The sequence below is a fragment of the Bombina bombina genome, chromosome 5, assembly GCF_027579735.1.
Source record: "Bombina bombina isolate aBomBom1 chromosome 5, aBomBom1.pri, whole genome shotgun sequence".
Lineage (NCBI taxonomy): Eukaryota > Metazoa > Chordata > Amphibia > Anura > Bombinatoridae > Bombina > Bombina bombina.
Genome location: NC_069503.1, coordinates 567,122,774 through 567,145,860, shown reverse-complemented (window position 1 = coordinate 567,145,860; position 23,087 = coordinate 567,122,774). Strand labels below are relative to the sequence as shown.

The following is a 23,087-nucleotide window of genomic DNA, read 5'->3' as shown; positions in this document are numbered from 1 at the left end:
GTCAGCACTAATTGCCTGAAATGCAAGTCTGTCAAAAGATCTGAGATAAGCAGACAGTCTGCAGAAGCTTAGATACAAGGTAATTACAGAGGTAAAAAGTATATTTCTATAACAGTGTTGGTTATGCAATACTGGGGAATGGTAAGGGATTATCTATATTTTTAAACAATAACATTTTTGGTGTTTACAATCCCTTTAAATTTAATAGTAGATTTTCTTTTGAAAAATGAGTTTAACCCCTTAGTGACCAGAGCACTTTTCCATTTGTTGACCGTTTGGGACCAAGGCTATTTTTACATTTCTGCGGTGTTTGTGTTTAGCTGTAATTTTCCTCTTACTCATTTACTGTACCCACACATATTATATACCATTTTTCTCGCCATTAAATGGACAGAGTGTCTCTCTCTGCATCGGATGGCTAAAAACAGTTATTGCAGGATGCCTCAATATTGAGGCATCACTGCAATAACATGAAAGCAGCTGGAAGCTATCAGGATCGCTTCCACTGCTTTCAAAGACCAACAACGTATGGGGTACGTCCTTGGTCATTAACTGCATTTTTTTGCAGGACGTACCCCATACGTCGTTGGTCGTTAAGGGGTTAAAGGGACAGTCAAATTAAGAAAAAAACTTTCATGATTCATATAGAGCATGCAATTTTAAACTACTTTCCAATTTACTTTCATCACCAATTTTGCTTTGTTCTCTTGGTATTCTTAGTTGAAAGCTAAACCTAGGAGGTTCATATGCTAATTTCTTAGACCTTGAAGGCCGCCTCTAATCTAAATGCATTTTGACAGTTTTTCATCACTAGAGGGCATTAGTTCATGTGTTTCATATAGATAACATTAAGCTCATGCACATGAATTTACAGAGGAGTGAGCACTGATTGGATAAAATGCAAGTCTCTCAAATGAACTGAAATAAGGGGCAGTCTGCAGAGGCTTAGATACAAGGTAATTACAGAGGTAAAACATGTATTATTATAACAGTGTTGGTTATGCAAAACTGAGGAATGGTTAATTAAGGGATTATCTATCTTTTAAAACAACAAACATTATGTTGTTGATGTCCCTTTAATTTTCCTTCCCTTTGTATAATGTGACACCCATCAGCCAATAACAAAATGCATATATGTATATATTGTGAATGTGAATGCTTGGTGCCTCAGAAAGTATGGAAATAAAAAGAATGTGCTCATTTTGAAAATTGGAAGTGAATTATATTTGTTTTTAATTAGATACTTTGAATTATAAAGGTATAGTAAAGGCTAATATAAACTTTAATGATTCAGATAGTGCATGTCATTTTAAACAACTTTCTAATTTACTTTTATCCTCAAATTTGCTTTGTTTTATTGGTATTCTTAGTTCTAAGCTAAACGTAGATAGGCTCATATGCTAATTTATAAGCCTTGGAGGCCGCCTCTTTTCTGAATGCATTTGACAGCGTTAGTTAATGTGTTTCATATAAATAGCATTGTGCTCACGCACGTGGAGTTATTTAAGCGTCAGCACTAATTGCCTGAAATGCAAGTCTGTCAAAAGATCTGAGATAAGCAGACAGTCTGCAGAAGCTTAGATACAAGGTAATTACAGAGGTAAAAAGTATATTTCTATAACAGTGTTGGTTATGCAATACTGGGGAATGGTAAGGGATTATCTATATTTTTAAACAATAACATTTTTGGTGTTTACAATCCCTTTAAATTTAATAGTAGATTTTCTTTTGAAAAATGAGTTTAACCCCTTAGTGACCAGATCGCTTTTCCATTTGTTGACCGTTTGGGACCAAGGCTATTTTTACATTTCTGCGGTGTTTGTGTTTAGCTGTAATTTTCCTCTTACTCATTTACTGTACCCACACATATTATATACCATTTTTCTCGCCATTAAATGGACAGAGTGTCTCTCTCTGCATCGGATGGCTAAAAACAGTTATTGCAGGATGCCTCAATATTGAGGCATCACTGCAATAACATGAAAGCAGCTGGAAGCTATCAGGATCGCTTCCACTGCTTTCAAAGACCAACAATGTATGGGGTACGTCCTTGGTCATTAACTGCATTTTTTTGCAGGACGTACCCCATACGTCGTTGGTCGTTAAGGGGTTAAAGGGACAGTCAAATTAAGAAAAAAACTTTCATGATTCATATAGAGCATGCAATTTTAAACTACTTTCCAATTTACTTTCATCACCAATTTTGCTTTGTTCTCTTGGTATTCTTAGTTGAAAGCTAAACCTAGGAGGTTCATATGCTAATTTCTTAGACCTTGAAGGCCGCCTCTAATCTAAATGCATTTTGACAGTTTTTCATCACTAGAGGGCATTAGTTCATGTGTTTCATATAGATAACATTAAGCTCATGCACATGAATTTACAGAGGAGTGAGCACTGATTGGATAAAATGCAAGTCTCTCAAATGAACTGAAATAAGGGGCAGTCTGCAGAGGCTTAGATACAAGGTAATTACAGAGGTAAAACATGTATTATTATAACAGTGTTGGTTATGCAAAACTGAGGAATGGTTAATTAAGGGATTATCTATCTTTTAAAACAACAAACATTATGTTGTTGATGTCCCTTTAATTTTCCTTCCCTTTGTATAATGTGACACCCATCAGCCAATAACAAAATGCATATATGTATATATTGTGAATGTGAATGCTTGGTGCCTCAGAAAGTATGGAAATAAAAAGAATGTGCTCATTTTGAAAATTGGAAGTGAATTATATTTGTTTTTAATTAGATACTTTGAATTATAAAGGTATAGTAAAGGCTAATATAAACTTTAATGATTCAGATAGTGCATGTCATTTTAAACAACTTTCTAATTTACTTTTATCCTCAAATTTGCTTTGTTTTATTGGTATTCTTAGTTCTAAGCTAAACGTAGATAGGCTCATATGCTAATTTATAAGCCTTGGAGGCCGCCTCTTTTCTGAATGCATTTGACAGCGTTAGTTAATGTGTTTCATATAAATAGCATTGTGCTCACGCACGTGGAGTTATTTAAGCGTCAGCACTAATTGCCTGAAATGCAAGTCTGTCAAAAGATCTGAGATAAGCAGACAGTCTGCAGAAGCTTAGATACAAGGTAATTACAGAGGTAAAAAGTATATTTCTATAACAGTGTTGGTTATGCAATACTGGGGAATGGTAAGGGATTATCTATATTTTTAAACAATAACATTTTTGGTGTTTACAATCCCTTTAAATTTAATAGTAGATTTTCTTTTGAAAAATGAGTTTAACCCCTTAGTGACCAGAGCGCTTTTCCATTTGTTGACCGTTTGGGACCAAGGCTATTTTTACATTTCTGCGGTGTTTGTGTTTAGCTGTAATTTTCCTCTTACTCATTTACTGTACCCACACATATTATATACCATTTTTCTCGCCATTAAATGGACAGAGTGTCTCTCTCTGCATCGGATGGCTAAAAACAGTTATTGCAGGATGCCTCAATATTGAGGCATCACTGCAATAACATGAAAGCAGCTGGAAGCTATCAGGATCGCTTCCACTGCTTTCAAAGACCAACAATGTATGGGGTACGTCCTTGGTCATTAACTGCATTTTTTTGCAGGACGTACCCCATACGTCGTTGGTCGTTAAGGGGTTAAAGGGACAGTCAAATTAAGAAAAAAACTTTCATGATTCATATAGAGCATGCAATTTTAAACTACTTTCCAATTTACTTTCATCACCAATTTTGCTTTGTTCTCTTGGTATTCTTAGTTGAAAGCTAAACCTAGGAGGTTCATATGCTAATTTCTTAGACCTTGAAGGCCGCCTCTAATCTAAATGCATTTTGACAGTTTTTCATCACTAGAGGGCATTAGTTCATGTGTTTCATATAGATAACATTAAGCTCATGCACATGAATTTACAGAGGAGTGAGCACTGATTGGATAAAATGCAAGTCTCTCAAATGAACTGAAATAAGGGGCAGTCTGCAGAGGCTTAGATACAAGGTAATTACAGAGGTAAAACATGTATTATTATAACAGTGTTGGTTATGCAAAACTGAGGAATGGTTAATTAAGGGATTATCTATCTTTTAAAACAACAAACATTATGTTGTTGATGTCCCTTTAATTTTCCTTCCCTTTGTATAATGTGACACCCATCAGCCAATAACAAAATGCATATATGTATATATTGTGAATGTGAATGCTTGGTGCCTCAGAAAGTATGGAAATAAAAAGAATGTGCTCATTTTGAAAATTGGAAGTGAATTATATTTGTTTTTAATTAGATACTTTGAATTATAAAAGTTTAATTTTGACTTTAGAGTCCCTTTAATCTCATTTGGATTTTAGAATCTACTTGTAATATAGGCAAACTGTCAGAATATATTATATTATCACAACTGAAGAACACTAAAATGTTCCAAATTTTTAAGAGGGGATATAGCAGCTGTCAAGTCACACTTCTAGAATATAGTGTGATATGATATTTTTGGTCTATGCTCCTCTATGGATAAGAAATATCACACTGTGAAATGAAAGTTGAAAATCCAATTAAGTCAATCTCTTCCTGTGTGATTTCCCAGCCTCTGAAATCTGTAACAGGTTTACATATTATCAATGCATTCTGCAGTGCACAGTGGAGGAACATTTAAACACGTAAAGTGGTTATGTCAGAATAAAATTCCATTTTAGAAATAGCTTTTGCAATAAGTTTAAAGGGACAGTATACACTAATTTTCATATAACTGCATGTAATAAACACTACTATACAGAAGAATATGCACAGATACTGATTTAAAAATCCAGTATAAAACTTTTTAGAAACTTACTTAGAAGCTCCCAGTTTAGCACTGTTGATGAGGTAGCCTGGGACACCCACTGAAAGGGGCTGGGTAAACAAAAAGAGCAAACACTCCCCCCCTTCCCTGCATTTGAAAAGACAGATTACATAAACAGGAGCAACTAGGAGTCTGTAAACACAAGTATACATCTGGCACTGTGGGGCATGGTTAGGAGTCTGAAAATCAGCACAATTTTCTTAAAAAATAAGCAAATCTATACATTTTTATAAAAACACTACCAGATGGGCTGTATAAATAGATCATCTACAAAACATGTATGCAAAGAAAAATCTAGTGTACAATGCCCCTTTAAAGGCACAGTCTACTTAGAAAATTGTTATTATTTAAAAGATAAATAATTCCTTTATTACCCATCCCCCAGTTTTGCATAACCAACACTGTAACATTAGTATACTTTTTACCTCTGTGATTACCTTGTATTTAAGCCTCTATAGACTACCCCCTTATCTCATTGTTTTTTACTGATTTGAGTTTAGACAATTAGTGCTGTTTCTTGCATAACTCCACAGGAGTGAGCACAATGTTATCAATATGGCACACATGAACTAGCACTATCTGGTGGTGAAAAGCCAATAAGAAGTGGCCTGTAAGGGCTTAGAAACAGTCAGAGATTTTTAGGCTTAGAGGTTATAAAGTGTATAACTATAACAATGCTGGTTGTGCAAATATGGGGAATGGGTAGTTATCAGATTTGAAAAATGTATTTTATTTTGTAAGACAAGTTGTTTGTGACTGAAAGCTAAATGCAAACATATATTTATTTAAGGTACAATAAAATATAATTTTTGCTTACCTGATAAATTAATTCCTTTCATGGTGGTGAGAGTCCACAATCCACTACATATGGGAATCATTTCCCCACCAGGAGGAGGCAAAGTCTCCCAAACCCCAAGAGCCCTATATAACCCCTCCCACCTCACAGATAAATTAGTCTAATGTATAGCCAAGCAAGTGAGTTAAAAAGGAATAAGAGCCCAGGACTCTGGAGACTATAGTCCCCAGAGATCCAAAAATACTATTTACAAACATCCCTAAGTTGAAAGATGCGGCAAAGCGACAGTTGTTACTATCCATGCTAAGTGGCGCAAAGATGCTGATTCCCAGACACTGGAAATCTGATAGGGTTCCAACTATTGGAGAATGGACAAAGCAAGTTGACACATTGTTGCAATTGGAAAGGCATTATTACATTAGAAATAATAAGGTTGAAATTCATGAAAGGATGTTAATGTTGTGGAAGCAGGATTAGAGACCCTAATTCAGTCTCGGGCTGGACCTGAGTGCTGCAGTTTCTTGCAAATGCATCCCCCTCCCCCCCTAAAGTGCTTCCCCCCCTCTACTTTACCACCCACACCCTGGCGAAGGCGGCGACCACGACGGCTCTGCATAGTGACACATAGCTGGTTAAAAACAAAAAGAAAAGACAATATAACGCATGCTTGATTCGCGTTCATAGCGCAGATTGTTAAAGTTAACATATTGTTATCATTTAATCTTAGTTTTATCCAGTTGTATTCAATTGATATGTGATATTATTTTAAAGTCTAGATTTTACTAGAAATGGACATTGTAAGGTCATTTATTTCGAATGTCAGGGACCCAAGAGTGGCCTTAGTTATAGAAGAAAAGACTATATTTTGAGACCAAAGTAGACATATATGGCACTGGAATAAGAGAACTCCACTGTATATCCATGTTGATGCCTGTTATGTTCATTCATTGTATGATATGTATGTCCTTTTGAGCTGAATAAAGATGTTTAAAAAAAAAAAAAAAAAAAAAAAAGGAATAAGAGCCATCAAACAGCAGGGAAAAAAGATGTGTTAAAAAAAAAAATCAAACCCAACAACACATTGGGGGGAGGGGCTCCTAGACTCTCACAACTATGAAATAAATAAATTGATCAAGTAAGAATAAATATTGTTTTCTTTCACTCAGGTGGTGAAAGTCCATGATCCGTTACATATGAGAACTAAAAACCAAGCTGTGGAAGTCTATGAGTAGTAAAATAAAGGAAAGGATTGAAAAACTGAAAAACAACTTTTTTCAATGAGAAAATAAATCCACAACCCAAAGAAAAAAATATCTTATAATGAACTAAAAAAACAGGCATAATCGTTAAACTGAGACAATTGTTTGAAGGAACTTTCTACCAAAGTCTGCTTCAGAGGAAGCAAAAAAACCAATAGTTGTTTTGTGTAAAATTCTCCTAAAGGAAAAGACTGAGCTAGTATCAAGATATCATCCAGGTAAGGAAATACAGCACTACCCTGAGCACTAACCTGATTACAGACAAAAGGACACTCAGAACCTTGGTAAATATTCTTGAAGCTGTAGCTAGACCAAATGGAAGAGCAACAAACTGATAATGCTTGTCCAGAAAGGCAAATCTCAGAAACTGGTGGTCTTCTGACTTGGAATATGAAGGTAAGCAACCTTCTTTTAAATCTATTGTGGACATAAACTAACCTTGTTGAACAAAACGCAGAATAGTCCTGATAGTTTACATTCTTACAAACTTGCTTAGAGCTTTCAGATCCAAAATTGGTCTGAAGGTGCCTTCTTTCTTTGGAACAATGAAGAGATTGGAATAAAATCCCACCCCTTGTTCCTGCAAATGAACTGGAACAATTACTCTCATATCTTCCAGATCTGAGACAGATTGAAGAAAAGCTTGAGCTTTTATGGGATTCCTTGGGACATTGGACAGAAAAAACCTTCTTCTGGGAGGCCTTGTTCTGAAACCAATTCAATATCCCTGAGAAATAATATTCTGAACCTAGGGATCTGGGACAGATTGAACCCAACCCTCCTGAAAAATTTCAATCTGCCCCCTACCAGGACTACTGGGTCAGGGGCCACACCTTCATGCATTTTTGGAGGCAGGAGCAGACTTTTTATCCTGTTTGGTTTTGTTCCAATTAGCGTTAGGTCTACAGACTGAACAAAAGGAACAAAAGCCTTGCTTTTGAATAGAGGAGTCATTTTTCTGTTCTTTATTTTGACAAAAGGAAAGAAAATTATTAGGATCTTTACATTTTCCTTTAGAAAAGTTCCTTTACTCCCAGTAATAGTATAAATAATAGAATCTAAGTCAGAAAGGAAAGCGACGATAATCTAAATTTAGTCCATATCAGCATTCCAGGATTTAAGCCACAAGGCCCTCCTGGTAAGAATAACTAAAGACTTTTGACATTGATTTTCATAGTATCAAACACAGCATCACAAATAAAAGAATTTGCACTCTGAAGCAAATTTAATAGATTAGAACAAACAGGGTCATCAGAAAACTGCTGTGAAAGACTGGATAACCAGTTAGTAGAGGCAGCAGCTACATTAGCAACCGAAATAGTAGACCTGACTCTGAGAATATAACTAGTATGTAGAAAGGATTCTAAATTCCTGTCTAAAGGATCCTTAAAAGAAGTACTGTCTTCCAAAGGAATAATAGGAAGTTTAGCTAGAGTGTAAATAGCCTCATCCATTTTAGGGACTGTTTTCCATAATTCTAGACTAGCAGTAGGAAAAGGAGATAACTTTTTAAACCTTGCAGAAGGATTAAAAGGCATACCTGGCTTAGACCATTCCCTACCAATCATCAGGCACAGGGAAAACCCCAGGGGGAGTAACAACAGTTTTAAACACTGAATTTAAACAATTACTAGGTTTATCTTTAGTAGATTTAGGATTGTCAATCCCTAGGGTGACTAAGATCTCTTTTAAAAGGAAACAAATATGTTCAATTTAAATAAAAACAAGGAATTATGAGGTTTAACTTTAGATGATGGATCCTCGTTCCCAGAGGAAACTTCACCATCTGAGATACCCCAGTATCCCCTGTATCAGGGTACATAGCAGAAGTAGAAGGTACATTTTGATCTGAACTTTTACGCTTGTTTGAAAGCGGGAGAACAGTCAATGCGTTAGAGACAGCGGTGTTAATAAACTTTTTCAGAGCTGTATGGATTACGTTAGCATCATCCTGTAATGAACAGATAGTAAATGCATTAGTACCCAGAGAAACATTAGATTGGTCAGAATTCATTAACAAATCTAAACATGAGTCACATAAATGAGGTGAAGAAGGCACTTCAGTTGTTTTACAATAAGCACACTTAGTAATGTTAGAAAGGTGTTCAGGAAATTCAGTTTCTTTAGTAAATGAAGAAAGGTGTTCAGGAGACTCAGTTTCATGGGTAAATTTAGGGACAGATTTTCGCTGCTCCATTATAGCATATAGCAAAGTAATTCAATAAGCACTATACAAACCCCTTAAGAAAGCTTTTGAGGAAAGGAAAAATTATATACCCCTCCCAAGCAGCTTGACACAGAGAAAAAGCACTTAACGCATGCTTAGCCTAGCTAAGCAGTAACTGTGAATTCACTCTAAACAACTTACTGTTTAAATGGTAGAAAGCTTGCCAAAAAACCCAACGTGCGCTAACCCGACGTGCATACAGTAACGTGCCAACGTGCGCTAACCCGTCTAATGAACAACCCAAAACAAAGAGGGTGTCCACAGCTCTCCAAGTCTAATGAACAACAACACTCCGACATGCGCTAACGTGTAACTACTATGAAATTAATGACATAGGCGTATAATAATGCGCACCAACCAGAAAAGCATATTCCGATGTTGGAACCCGTTGTGCGAAAAACAAAGCGTGCCACAAGTTCTGTTCCAGTGACATAAATACATACATATATAAACATTTAAACATTGTAAAAATGCCCATAACATAATTTTATGAGTGTCTATATATATAAAATAAAACATACTTACCCATAGACACTCATCCACTATTAAGCAGGTAGCAGAAAGCCAACCCAGTACTGAAATATCACAGCAGAGCACAGAACAGAATAGTAGTATAATGTAGATCTGTATAGGGAGGAAGAAGACATATCCCTGCAACAGATTACAGAGGGTCGATGAAGGATTTCCCATGAGGTGAAACCATCGGATCAAAAACCATACCCCAAATACATCCCTCTGACAAACTCTGAGGTGAGCCAGGCTTCAAAATAAGCTGAAAAACCCCTTTCACTGAGGACACACACATCTTCATTCTTCGACCACCTCCAATGGAGGTAAAGTAAAGACTAAGGTATGTGTTAGGTGGGAGGGGTTTTAAAGGGCTTTTGGGGTTTGGGAGATTTTGAATCCTTTTGGTGGGGAAGTTATTCCCATATGTTATTCCCATATCATGGACTCTCACCACTTATATGAAAGGAATCCCATTTTCTTTTAATAACCGACACATCGCATTCATTATTTTTTCATTCCAAACTTTGCAATTTAGCAGTTTAAGAGCACAAATAATTAACAACAAATGGTCACTTTGATCATAATTTGAATACTAATAGGATACAGGCTGTGATATCTGAAATTTAGAAAAACTAAGCAACTGAAAAACTATTAAGCAAAATAATCTTCCACTAAAACTAACATGTAAATGAAAGCAGAGGTAAAGCACTGTGTATATAGACAGAAGATCAATTTTGTCTTGGAAAAACATTTTATTCAGCTCGTGTGAATTTTGGCATTAACAATAGCTGCTGCCTGAATTAGTAAAACCACACGTCGTATACACAATATTTCTGGGTAATCAGTATTATTTATTTATTTTTTTAACTTACGATTAGGTTAAAGCATGACAATAAGCCCTGTGTATTAAAGGGGCAGTCGGACAAGGTTCCTGTCTTTGAAGTTTGTATTGACCTGATGAAACAGCCCTTAAGAGGCTGAGAAACATATTGCTTTTTTTTAATAAACCATTTTTCATTTTTATCACTCTTGCATGTTTTTCATTGGGCATGTCGATTGTCTGTTTTATGCAGTTCCTAAAGTTCCTGTTTAACCTAGATATTAATATTATTATTATAATTTATTTGTATAGTGCAGCCAAATTCTGTAGCGCTGGCCAAATTACGTAGCGCTGATATCAGTTATCTGGGCGACTGCAAAGTTCCAGTCTGTGCCTAATGCACCTGAATATGATCTAATATAATGTGAGTGTTCCCCTATATACATTCTCTTGCTGTACAAACTGTACTTGGCCATGTGGTGTGCTGTCTTTTATTTAGAATAGTGTGTACAAGAAGAGCTATCCTTTGAGATCTGAACCTGACAATATATGGATCCTGCATGACTGGAGGCCAGTCAATCTAGATCATTGTTTTTCAACCGCGGTCCTCAATTACCCCCAACAGTCCAGGTTTTCATTTCAGCTGAACCAGTGCACATGTGAAATTATCAGCTGATGGGTAAGAGCAGGCAAGTAACCATGGTTACTGATCAGCTGATTATTTAACCTGTGCTCTAGTTCAGCTATAATGAAAATCTGTACTGTTGGGGTTACTTAAGGATCGCGGTTGAGAACTTGGGAACTTTCCTACCCACCTTCATGATGAATGGGCAGTGAACACTGTACATCCACTGCCTAGATGTAGCATTGCACAAGCACTTCTTTGTGCAACAGATGACCACTACTCTTACATTGCAGAAAGCAGGTTTGCATGTGCTAGCCTGTCAATCTTGGCCAAATAAAATAATCCAAGTAAGAATATAAAAATATAAAATTTATATGAATTTAATACAGGTTAAAAAATTATGTATACATAAAATTATATGCGTTGATCAGGCGCAATAGATAGTGTAGAATACATGCGGTTCAAAATAGAGAAATTGCAACAAACAATCTAATAAAAAACAAATGCTACATTAAAGGGACAGTCAAGTCCAAAAAAAAAATTTCATGATTTAAATAGGGCATGCAATTTTAAACAACTTCTCAATTTACTTTTATCACCAATTTTGCTTTGTATCCTTGGTATTCTTAGTTGAAAGCTAAACCTACGAGGTTCATATGCTAATTTCTTAGACCTTGAAGACTGCCTCTAATCTGAATACATGTTGACCACTAGAGGGCATTAGTTCACATGTTTCATATAGATAACACTGAGCTCATGCATGTAAAGTGACCTAGGAGTGAGCACTGATTGGCTAAACTGCATGTCTGTTAAAAGAACTGAAATAAGGGGGCGGTCAGCAGAGGCTTAGATACAAGATAATTACAGAGGTAAAAAAAATATATATCTTTCTTTTTAAAAACAACAATTCTGGTGTTGACTGTCCCTTTAAAAAGCTACAATAAGAGATTAGCTACAATAAACAAGCTACATTCGATAACATGACAAGACTCCAATGTGTGAAGACATATTGATAATACATCATGATTACAGTTTATCTGTTTAGTAGCAGATATATTTGATGTATTAAACGTTTATAAATGTTTTACTGTTTAATTATTAACCATAAAATGGGCTTCATGTTAGCACATTAGACACAAATATGTTTTCCAAAGAATACAAAATCTGATCAAATATATGAGATTAAGTGAAAAATAATAGAGCACACAATAATAAATAAAACAGAGAAAAAAAATAAAATTGTTGTAAATTAGTTTTTATATTAGAACTGAGCATGTGCAAAAACTATGAATCTGAAAAAATCGTCATAGATATGAGAGGCAAAAAAAGTCAAAATGTGTTTTCAAGAAGTGAAGCATTTTATAATGGAGGAGTAAAAAAATCAAGAGAAAAACTGTTTAAAAGACTATGTTATCAATTAATTTTCAAGAGTCGTAGCAAGAAAATAACTCCTCCCAATGCTTTGCATGGTTTTACTAAGTACTGGATTGGCTTTGAACTTGAAAACCCAACAAAAAAAAGCTATTCAGAGCAATTCACATAGCGCTTCAAATGCATAAGAATAGATCTCAACATCAGATATGCAATTCAATAAACAGTCTGGTATAAATATAACATGATTGAAACCCAACCAAAAATATCCCCACATACCCCAGATAATCACATAGTTGACACATAAATTCAATGATAAAAAGATCTTCAAATATTTATATAGACTTTAAATTTGATTTCATGTCTATTTTAGGAGGAAAACTAAAGTCTAAATAGTTTAAGCAAATACTTGCCACACTACATCCAGGACATTCAAAACCATTTTCACATGTTCTTCTTCGAGCTTGAATGCCTCCACCACATGGTGCTGTGCAGCGTTCCCATGGACCCCAACTTGACCAAAACACATGTGGGGGACATGGTAAATGTTCATTACAATATCTGTGGGAAAAAAATAGTTTTTTCATTTTGCGAATATTATCAAAAACTACCACTATAAATAAAAAACCAGGAAAACACAATTAGCAAATATAATCTCTGATATACAACAGTGTTTGACTATCTCCGATTCACAAATATTTCATATATACCATTTTAATTCTATTTTATAGGTTAACCGACTATAATACAAAAAGTGGCATGTGACATAATACAGTATACAGTTGACTACAATGAAGGTGACCAGACGTCCTGACTTTTGTGTGACAGTGAATTTGGGAAGACTGTTCCAAAGGTCAATTTGAGACACTGATTTGCCCTTAGGGTTCCAAATTGTCCTAAATTTCCCTCATAGCATGGACATACCTGTGACATCATCGAAGGCAGATTCAGCAAGAGAGATCTCTGTTCATTTGTGTTTCGTGCCTCCAGACATTGACAGCAGCACTTATATCAGCTCACACAATGTTTCAGTGTCAGCCTCATCCTCTGTAGCAGCTATGTTTTGCATCTGCCTCTGCAGCAACTACTAGCTAGCTAGTCACTCCATCACCAGTTAATAAAGACACATTTGTGGTCCAAACTTGCCCCTCTGCCTGCCTTGCAAGTGTGTCCTAACCTTCAAATGCTGCCTGACACTAAATAGACCAGCTGTCAGCTAGGAAATCAGGGTACCAGGCTGAAGATTCCCTACGAGGTTTACAAAAGCTGTATTATTTTTTTCTGGCTAAATTAATGAAAATGTATTTATCATCCCATGATTATATAGACTGCACTATAGGGGTTAGCTAGCCCCGAATCATCAAATAATCATTTTTAAACCTCATGATTGTCTGCTGAATTTGTTTTAAAGGGATATTAAAAATCAAAATTAAAGGGACACTTAACCCAATTTTTTTCTTTCATGGTTCAGATAGAGCATGCAATTTTAAGCAACTTTCTAATTTACTCTTATTATCTATGATAAAACTTGAATTTCATTTTTAAAGATATTTCAGATGAAGAAAGATCACAGCTCTGAAAAACAGCTCTTCTTCTTGATTTTAAAGTAAGGATAACAACACTAATGATTTTCATTGTAGGTAAAACAAAATTCACATTCAAAATGTCCTTAATCTTAACGCCTCCTCAACGTTTATGAGGTGTCCCAAATTTGGGTCTGAGGTGTCCTGAATTTGGGTCTGGGAATTAAGGTCAGCTAACTACAATTGATTTAGTTTACATGCATACTGGATAATGTATCAGGGTGCTATAGAGAGACACAATCTTAATTAGTATCTTATTTCCCTACTGCTTTACAGTTTAAAACTACTAAATATATATAATATACTTTATATATAATATGGACTCAAAAAAATTATCTCTAATGTTTGAATATTGCTGACATTTTTTAAAGTATCAAAATATTAAATAAATCAGTGCATCTATGGAATTCACTTAGTTCTACATTTCCAAAATCATTGTTCTGTCTATTAAAGGGACACATTGAGACTACACTATAAAATGTTGAATAATGTGTAGCAAAAATGGTACATTGTACTTTAATTATTTTTTCCCATTTTCCTATAAATTAACTCTTAAAATTGTTTTCCTTTTTTAGAGAGTATTGAAAATGAATAGTCTTACCCTGCTATATTTACACAGTCACACATTATTTGATTAAGGAAATGCACATTTTTATATATTCCTAATTGGTCTTTAAAATCCTTTTAGTTGACATCCTGTTTTAAAAGTACTGTAATCAATGCAAACTTCTCTATGCTTACTTGAGTCTGGATTGGCTTTACCAAACAAGACAAGGGTTGGGGAGTCTGATCAATGAAAAAACAACTACAGCTAACACGTTGTAAAAGGCACACTAAACTCATTTCCTGCACCTTCCTCTAATCATGGATTTTTCCATTATGGAATCTAGGTTATGCAAAAGCGATATTTTCGCTCCACTGAGTAATACCAGAGCGCGCTTCCATAGGCTTCCATGAGAACTAGAGCAGCGAAGGGGTTAGTTGCGCTTTGATAGCAGCATATTGTATATATATATGTATATGAATATATACATATATATTTATGTGGTAATATGTTCCCATAGACTGCAATGTAAAGGCACTTTTCAGTGCCGTTTAACACCCTAAATCCGCCAACTTTAGCCCCCAAAAACTGCTAAGTGCAGTTACTTTATTAAAAAATATAGAAGCTACTATCTCTATTTATCTCTGCTTAACTTTATAACTTTATAACTTTATAAGCGTTAATTGCTACCACAAGCTCGCATTAGCAATAATCAGTCACTTGTAATGGCTGGTTATTTTATTTATTTGGGTGCCCGCAAATGGGCAAGTTTGCCATTTGCGGGTGAGCGGTAAATTAGCGCTCCACTTGTAATCTAGACCAAAATATATTTATTGTTTAATGTCTCTTTAATGTATTTAGGATATTTTGACACTTATGTGGTATGTCAATTGATTACAAAATTACAATATGTCTATAATTACAAGGTATTTCATGCCTCTTCATTATATAAAAATTAATTATTCTATATAAGAAAATTATTTAATATTTTAAAACTTAAAAAAACAAAAAAACTAATTTAAAGAAAAAAGAAATGTGAATATGTATAGACATTAAGGCATATTGTCAGCACAACCAAAAGAGGAACTATTGCATTGCATTTTAAGCAGTTTTGTTCACATTTATTAACTATTTTTAAAGCACTTGATTCCAATGGTCAAGTAAGGATGATTTTGGACAGATACGTGTTAAGATTTTATGCTAACCATAGTCCTTATGTTACAGACAATACAAGAACTATAGTGACATCTGGGAATCTGTCCATAAATGTTTCTGACATGAGCACACCAGTATGTACGGCTCTAGTAATGAAAAATGACAGAACAGCTGATCAAAGCAATAGAGAATGATTAAGATGAGTGGCACATAAAATGAACACTGACTATAAATAAGGGAAAGGAGAGAAAATGGAAATTATATAGCAGTGAACAAAGCAATTTAAAAATAATATTAGATAAAAATGACAAGGATTGTACAAAAAGTACTTATGCATTATAGACATGTTTGAACAGCTATCAGTCAATTTTTGTTTATACTAAATTACTCCCTAAATTATGGTTTTTAAAAACAAAACTGTGAATTCCGCAATCCTCAGAACAAGTTCTGTAAATAACAATTTTTTTTGCACTCAAGTCCCAATATTACTAAATTTGAAATGCATTCGATTTTTATTTTATGAATATGAAATAAAAGTGGGTATCATTAATAAATAAAAATTAATAGCAACAATAGCAATGTTGGTGTATGTAACATTCACTATGGGCTCCATGTACGAAGCAGCGAAAGCTGCTCCGGAGCCTTTGCGGGGCAGGTTCGCATATGCGAGCCTGCTTCCCGCAATGTAAGAAGCAGCGGTCATTAGACCGCTGCTTCCTACACCCTACGCCACCTCTTAGGTGGCGAAGTAAAATCACTGAGAGCTCGCTCGCTCTCTGTGATTGACAGCCCCTTCAGTCGCGTGATTGGTCGCGCGACTGAAGGGGCGGGCATTACACACTCCGCTGAGTGTGTAATGATACATACGGGCAAGCGGATCAATAGATCCGCTGCCCGTGTGTAGCGGAGGCAGGCGGACAGCTTCGCGAGTTAAGAAGCTGTCCACCCGCCTCTTAGTACATGGAGCCCTTAATGTTTTTTTTTTGGTTTTTTTTCCCTTTCTTAGCTAATTTTTGTTTTTAAAATAGTCATATACTAATTTTCATATCCAGTGATTTCACAAAAAAAGTATTATAAAATAGATAGATAGAGTGATAGATACATAGATAGAAAGTTCCCTCTACCAATTAAAGCGTGCAATAGAATGTACAATAATCATTGATAGAAAAACAACTAAAGTGATTAGGCCATCTGTATTAAAATAAAAGTACTCTTTGTCACAGAAATATGGATATTGTTTACCAGAAAATAATGCATTTTATTATATTTCATATGTAAAGCAGCTTTCAAATTTTAAAATGTGAATTGTAGAATTCAGATGTCATACAGTTTCATGCTGTGTCTAAAGCTGCCATGAAGTTTCTAGTTTCTTGCAAGTTTCTGGATATTTTTTGTCCTACTTTAAATTCAGCATCTTTTACTGAAACTTGTGGTAGATATAATGTTCTATTCAAAGCCTTAGAATGATAAGTAGATGTATTTTTTTTACAATATTAGTTGTATAAATATTGAAAATATAAGTGCAATTGTTTAGTTTCTTTTAAGCAATTGGTGTCACCATATTTGAACTAGCTTCTTTTTATCTCTGTGCAAACATGGCTGGGTGGAAACCCATTTAGATAATCCTACGTTCCATACTTGGACAATTTCTTTCATTGCCTATTTCATATCTGTCCCTAACTGGCCTCAGTAGGAAAGTTAGAGAAGGCAAGAAAGGTAAAACAATGGAAACACCCATTACTTTATAGAAACACAGTGTAATTTAGAAAAGGAACATTTTTCAGAGTTAAATTACAGGAAAAGTAGTAAAAAAAAAAGTATATTGCAAAGTTGTTTTTTTAACTGCACATAATTGAACATTTTATAATTACATTGCATACTATTTAAAGGGACATGACAGCCATTTTTTTCTTTTGATATATAGAAAGCGCATGTGATTTTAAACAGCTTTCTAATTTACTTCTATTATCTAATGTGCTTCATTCTCTTTGATATCCGTTGCTGAAAAGCAGATCTAGATAAGCTCAGTAGCTGTTGATTGGTTGCTGCACATAGATGCCTTGTGTGATTGGCTCACCCATGTGCATTGTCAATAGTAAAGCAAACAGAACTTGCTAATGTTAGACTGTATAACTTGTTTGCCGGCTGTAGACTGAATATTATTTGCTTGATCATTTGGTAATTATGGAATGAATATCTAGTTTGCTGTTTTCTTTATAACGAAAACATAAATTGTATATTTGCATGGTCCCTTTGGTCTGAAATAATTTTTTGCAACCCCAGAACAAGGCAGCATAATAAGGGCTCCATTTATGAAGCAATGAATGCTGCTTCGGAGTCCCATTGTTTCAGGCTCGGATCCGTTATTCATATTCGGAATTTTTCATTGTTCTAATCTAAACTGCAGTTCCCTGTCATCGCCGACACTAACTAAATCACTAAATAAAGCTAGTAACCCCTAAACCGCAGCTCCCCAACATCGCCGACACTAGCTAAACCTATTAACCCCTAAACCGCAGTTCCCCGACACTAAATAAACCTTTTAACTCCTAAACCGCAGTTCCCCGACATCCCCAACACTAACTAAACCTATTAACCCCTAAACTGCAGTTCCCTGACATCGCTGACACTAGCTAAACCAATTAACCCCTAAACCGCTGTTCCTAAACAATGCCGACACTAACTAAACCTATTAACCCCTAAACCGCAGTTCCCCGACACTAACTAAACCTTTTAACTCCTAAACCGCAGTTCCCCGACATCCCCAACACTAACTAAACCTATTAACCCCTAAACTGCAGTTCCCTGACATCGCTGACACTAGCTAAACCAATTAACCCCTAAACGGCTGTTCCCAAACAATGTCGACACTAACTAAACCTATTAACCCCAAACCACAGTTCCCCTACATCGCCGACACTAACTAAACCTGCTGGAACCCACATTGCTACAACCTAAATTAAACTATTAACCCCTAAACCTAACACCCCCTAACTTTAACATAATTAAAAGTTATAATTATTAACTACCTATTTAAAAATAAATACAAACTTAACTGTGAACCAGCAAAATAGGAATGAGAGCTGCTTAAATCCTATTGGCTGTTCAAATCAGCCAATAAGATTTAAGCAGCTCTAATTCCTATTGACTGATTTAAATTTTTCCGTCACTAGGAATGCAACGGTACCTCAATATAAAAGGGGTGCCATGCATTGAATCCTCAGTGTGCGGCACATGATCACATTAAGAGGAACTCCACATCGAACCAATGAACCTCCGCCTCCGCACATCGACTGCTCCACCTCCGCAGGGATGAAGAAGATGCCGGTCCCGCGATGAATGAAGATGGACCCGCCTGGATGAAGATGCTTCGCCGCTGAGATGAAGATCATTCTTCCGACTTCAGCAACTGTGAGTACCGATTTTGGGGTTAGTGTTAATTTTTTTTTTTTGGAGTGTTTTTTTATTTTTTTATTAGGGCTTTTTTAATTTTAATAGGCCGAAAAAGAGCTGAATGCCCTTTTAAGGGCAATCCCCATACAAAAGCCCTTTTCAGGGCAATGAGTAGATAAGGTTTTTTTTAGTTAGATTTTTTTTATTTTGTGGGTTTGGGGGGTGGGGGTTTGTAATGTTAGGGGGTGTTGGTTGTATTTTTTTTTTTAGAAAAAGCACTATTAACTTTAGGGCAATGCCCTACAAAAGGCCCTTTTAAGGGTCATTAGTAGTTTATTAAAGATTAGGGTTTTTTATTTTGGGATGTTTTTTTTTTTAAACGGAGTATTAGAATTTTTTGGATAATTTCGTTTTTTATTTTTTGTAATGGGATTTTTTTATTTTTGGGGTGTTTTTATTTTTTATTTTAGATTAGGCATTTTTCTTTTTTAATGGCCCAAAAAAGAGCTGAATACCGTTTTAAGGTCAATGCCCATACAAATGCCCTTTTTAGGGCAATTGGTAGATTAGGTTTATTTTTATTTTGTGTTTGTTTTGATTTTTTTGCAAAAGAGCTGTTAAATTTAGGGCAATGCCCTACAAAATGCCCTTTTAAGGGCCCTTGGTAGTTTATTATAGATTAGGTTTTTTATTTTGGGGTGGTTTTATTTTTTTTAAACAGGGTATTAGAATTTTTCTTTTTTGGATAATTTTGTTTGTTATTTTTTGTAATGGTAGTTTTTTTTATTTTAATTTTAGTGTTTATTATTTTTGTAATTGTAGTTTTAATTTTTTAGTAATGTTAGGTTTTTTATTTTTAGTAATGTTAGGTTTTTTATTTTTAGTAATGTTAGGTTTTATTAGTGTAAGCTTAGGTTTTATTTTTATTTCACAGGTAAGTTTGTATTTATTTTAACTAGGTAGCTAATGAATAATTATATTTTAGCTAGCTTAGGTTTAATTTTTTTTACAGGTAAATTTGTATTTACTTTTTAAGTAGGTAGTTAGTTAATAATTGTAACTTTAATTTAGGTCTATTTTAATTATGCTAACGTTAGGGGGTGTTAAGTTTAGGGGTTAATATAGATTAATTTAGGTTGTTTCGATGTGGGGGCCGGCAGTTTAGGGGTTAATAGGTTTAGTTAGTGTTGGCCTTGTGGGTGTACGGCGGTTTAGGGTTAATAGGTTTAGTTAGTGTTTCAGTTAGTGTCAGCGATGTTTGGGAACTGCGGTTTAGGGGTTAATAGGTTTAGTTAGTGTTGGCGATGACAGGGAACTGCGGTTTATGGGTTAATAGGTTTAGTTATTTTTGGCGATGTCGGAGAACTGCGGTTTAGGAGTTAATAGGTTTAGTTAGTGTCAGCGATGTTTGGGAACAGCGGTTTAGGGGTTAATAGGTTTAGTTAGTGTCGGCGATGTCAGGAACTGCGGTTTTGAGGTTAATAGCTTTATTTAGTGATTTAGTTAGTGTTGGCGATGTCGGGGAACTGTGATTTAGGGGTTAAGGTAGTGTTGGCGATGTGGTGGATTGGGGTTTAGGGGTTAATAGGTTTTGTTAGTGTTGACTATGTGGGGGTACGGCAGTTTAGGGGTAAATAACTTTATTTAGTGGCAGCGGCAGTTTTAAATAATTTTGTTTTGGCAATCGCCGGCATATTAGTTATTCATTATTCTATTCTAAACTTCAGAATAGAATAATGTATACGAATAAAGAATAAATTAAAAAAACAAACAGATCCAAAAAAACAATTTAACTTACATTAACTAATTTGACGAAACTATTTTTTTTAAAACTTAACTAAACTAATTTACAGAAACAAAATTATTTATTTAACTAATGAAAACAAAACAAAACAATTTCTTTAGCGTTGCACATGTCTACCTCATATACCAATCAGTCAGAAAGTTTTAACACAATTTTTCTCTGAAATATCAAAGTCCCAGCACTAAAAAACTCACCAACAATGAGTGAAATATAATGTCAACCAAAGTGGGGCAGACCCTCACTCACTTCTCAAAGGGGTTCAATTTAGAATGGCAGGTTTCCTCCCAGAGAAAGTAATGAAGCTCTCAGGGAGAGTGAATTTAACATTTTTTAAACAAATATGTTTTTTTCTGTATACTTCAAATGAGAATTTTCTTGCATGATTTAAATTTAAGTATATTTTTAATGAAAACCTTGGTATGCATTATCAATATGATTTTAAAGGGACATTAAACACTAAATAAATGCTAGATAGAATGAAGTATTTAAAAGAAAAGATTAGTCTGAGAATAATATGTAGATGTATTTTTAAAGTTTTATTAGTTGTTTAAATAGTGACAAAACAAGTGTAAAGTTTTAGTGTCTATAAAACAATGGGCGCTGCCATGTTGTAACGTAGGTTACCTTCTCTGCTGTGGCCAATTAGGGACAGTTATAAATAGGTCACTAGAATGTGCAGCCAATGGATGTGTGGAATATAACAGTGTTATGCACTTCCATTTCTAACAGGAACTGAAATGCCCACAATTTCAGAATGGAATAACAAGGAAAGGGGAAAAAATAAATAATGAAAGTATATTGCAGACTTTTTTATACATATTTGATTTATCATTTTATATTACAATGCCAAAGTGTTTAAAGTCACTTTAAATGCATGCTTTAAAGGGATATGAAACCTAAATATTTTCTTTCATGATTCAGATAGAGCATGCTATTTTAACTTTCTTATTTACTCCTATTATTAATATGTCTTTGTTCTCTTCTTGGTATCTTTATTTGAAAAAGCCAGAATGTAAGCTTAGGAGCCCGTCCATTTTTGGTTCAGAACCAGGGTAGTGCTGAATGAGCACAATGTTATTTATATAACACACATGGACTGGCGCTACATACCTGTAAAAAAAACTGTCAAAATGCACTGACATGGTGGCCTTCAGGGGCTTAAAAATTAGCATTTGAGCCTAACTAGGTTTAGCTTTCAACAAAGAATACCAATAGAACACAAAGCAATTTTGATGATAAAAGTAAAGTGTAAAGTTGTTTAAAATTGCGTGCCCTATCTGAATCATGAAAGTTTTTTTGTTTTTGTTTTTAAACTGTTGGCCTAGCTCTCTTTTATAATACATCTTACATTTCTTGATAGTATAGAATCATTTTTTTTTTTGGTCTATGAGTACGGTCTAAGGACCAAAACTGGTTAGACTTGTTAAGCCCTGCTAAAGGTTTCTGTTGTTTTTTTTTATGGAATTACAATGAAGGATCGTTTTATATTACAGGATCTCTTTTGGATCAATTTTTTTCTGAATAACTGGGAACTATGCTAATCAAAAAGCATACTGAATTGTGTACTCTTTAGATTTATAAGGACGGAATTATTCATTTCCTGTCACTAAAAAAAAAGTATGTCAATCCAGTTCTTTTTGTTATGCAGCAATGATTGTACAATTTATAGACGTTGAAATATTATTTGTTGGAATGAAAGTATTGCATGTGCCCCAGTTGGCAAGTTCAGGAAATATTAGACAAGTTTTAACAATTCAAATATATATTAATGGGCCAAATTATTTAAACCAAACTTCAGGTAATATAATATGCAGTTTATAAATGATAACTTTTCTCATGACCCATAAAGATTACTTGTTGTAGCATATAATAAATAGACTATCAGCAAATCCAAGCTGGATAAAAACAGCTGTCTGTTACTTTATACCACTGCCCTGTATTCTGAATGTAGCATTGATAAGGTCATATGGGAAAACAGCAGGACAGAAAAAAATCAAAAAGTTATGAAGCTGAACTTTAGCCTCTTTTGTTTCTGGTTATGGGAAAAAACCTTGAAAAGGAAGAAAGTGTCATTCTTAGGAGGGAGAATCTTAAAAAGTGAGTAGCAGGCACACTGTAATAATAATATATCACATTGCTTTAGTAAAACTTTTCTGAATATATATTAATGATATACAATAAATCATATTA

The 23,087-nt window shown here is 34.7% G+C and overlaps 1 protein-coding gene across 1 annotated transcript in view; it reads right to left on the bottom strand.

Moving 5' to 3' along the window:
* SEMA5A (semaphorin 5A) overlaps positions 1 to 23,087 on the bottom strand; it is a 1,142,184-nt gene that overhangs the window by 153,094 nt on the left and 966,003 nt on the right. The window contains exon 19 of the mRNA XM_053715801.1: positions 12,832 to 12,979. Within this exon, the coding sequence (XP_053571776.1) occupies positions 12,832 to 12,979 (148 nt within the window). The remainder of the gene's footprint in view (positions 1 to 12,831; positions 12,980 to 23,087) is intronic.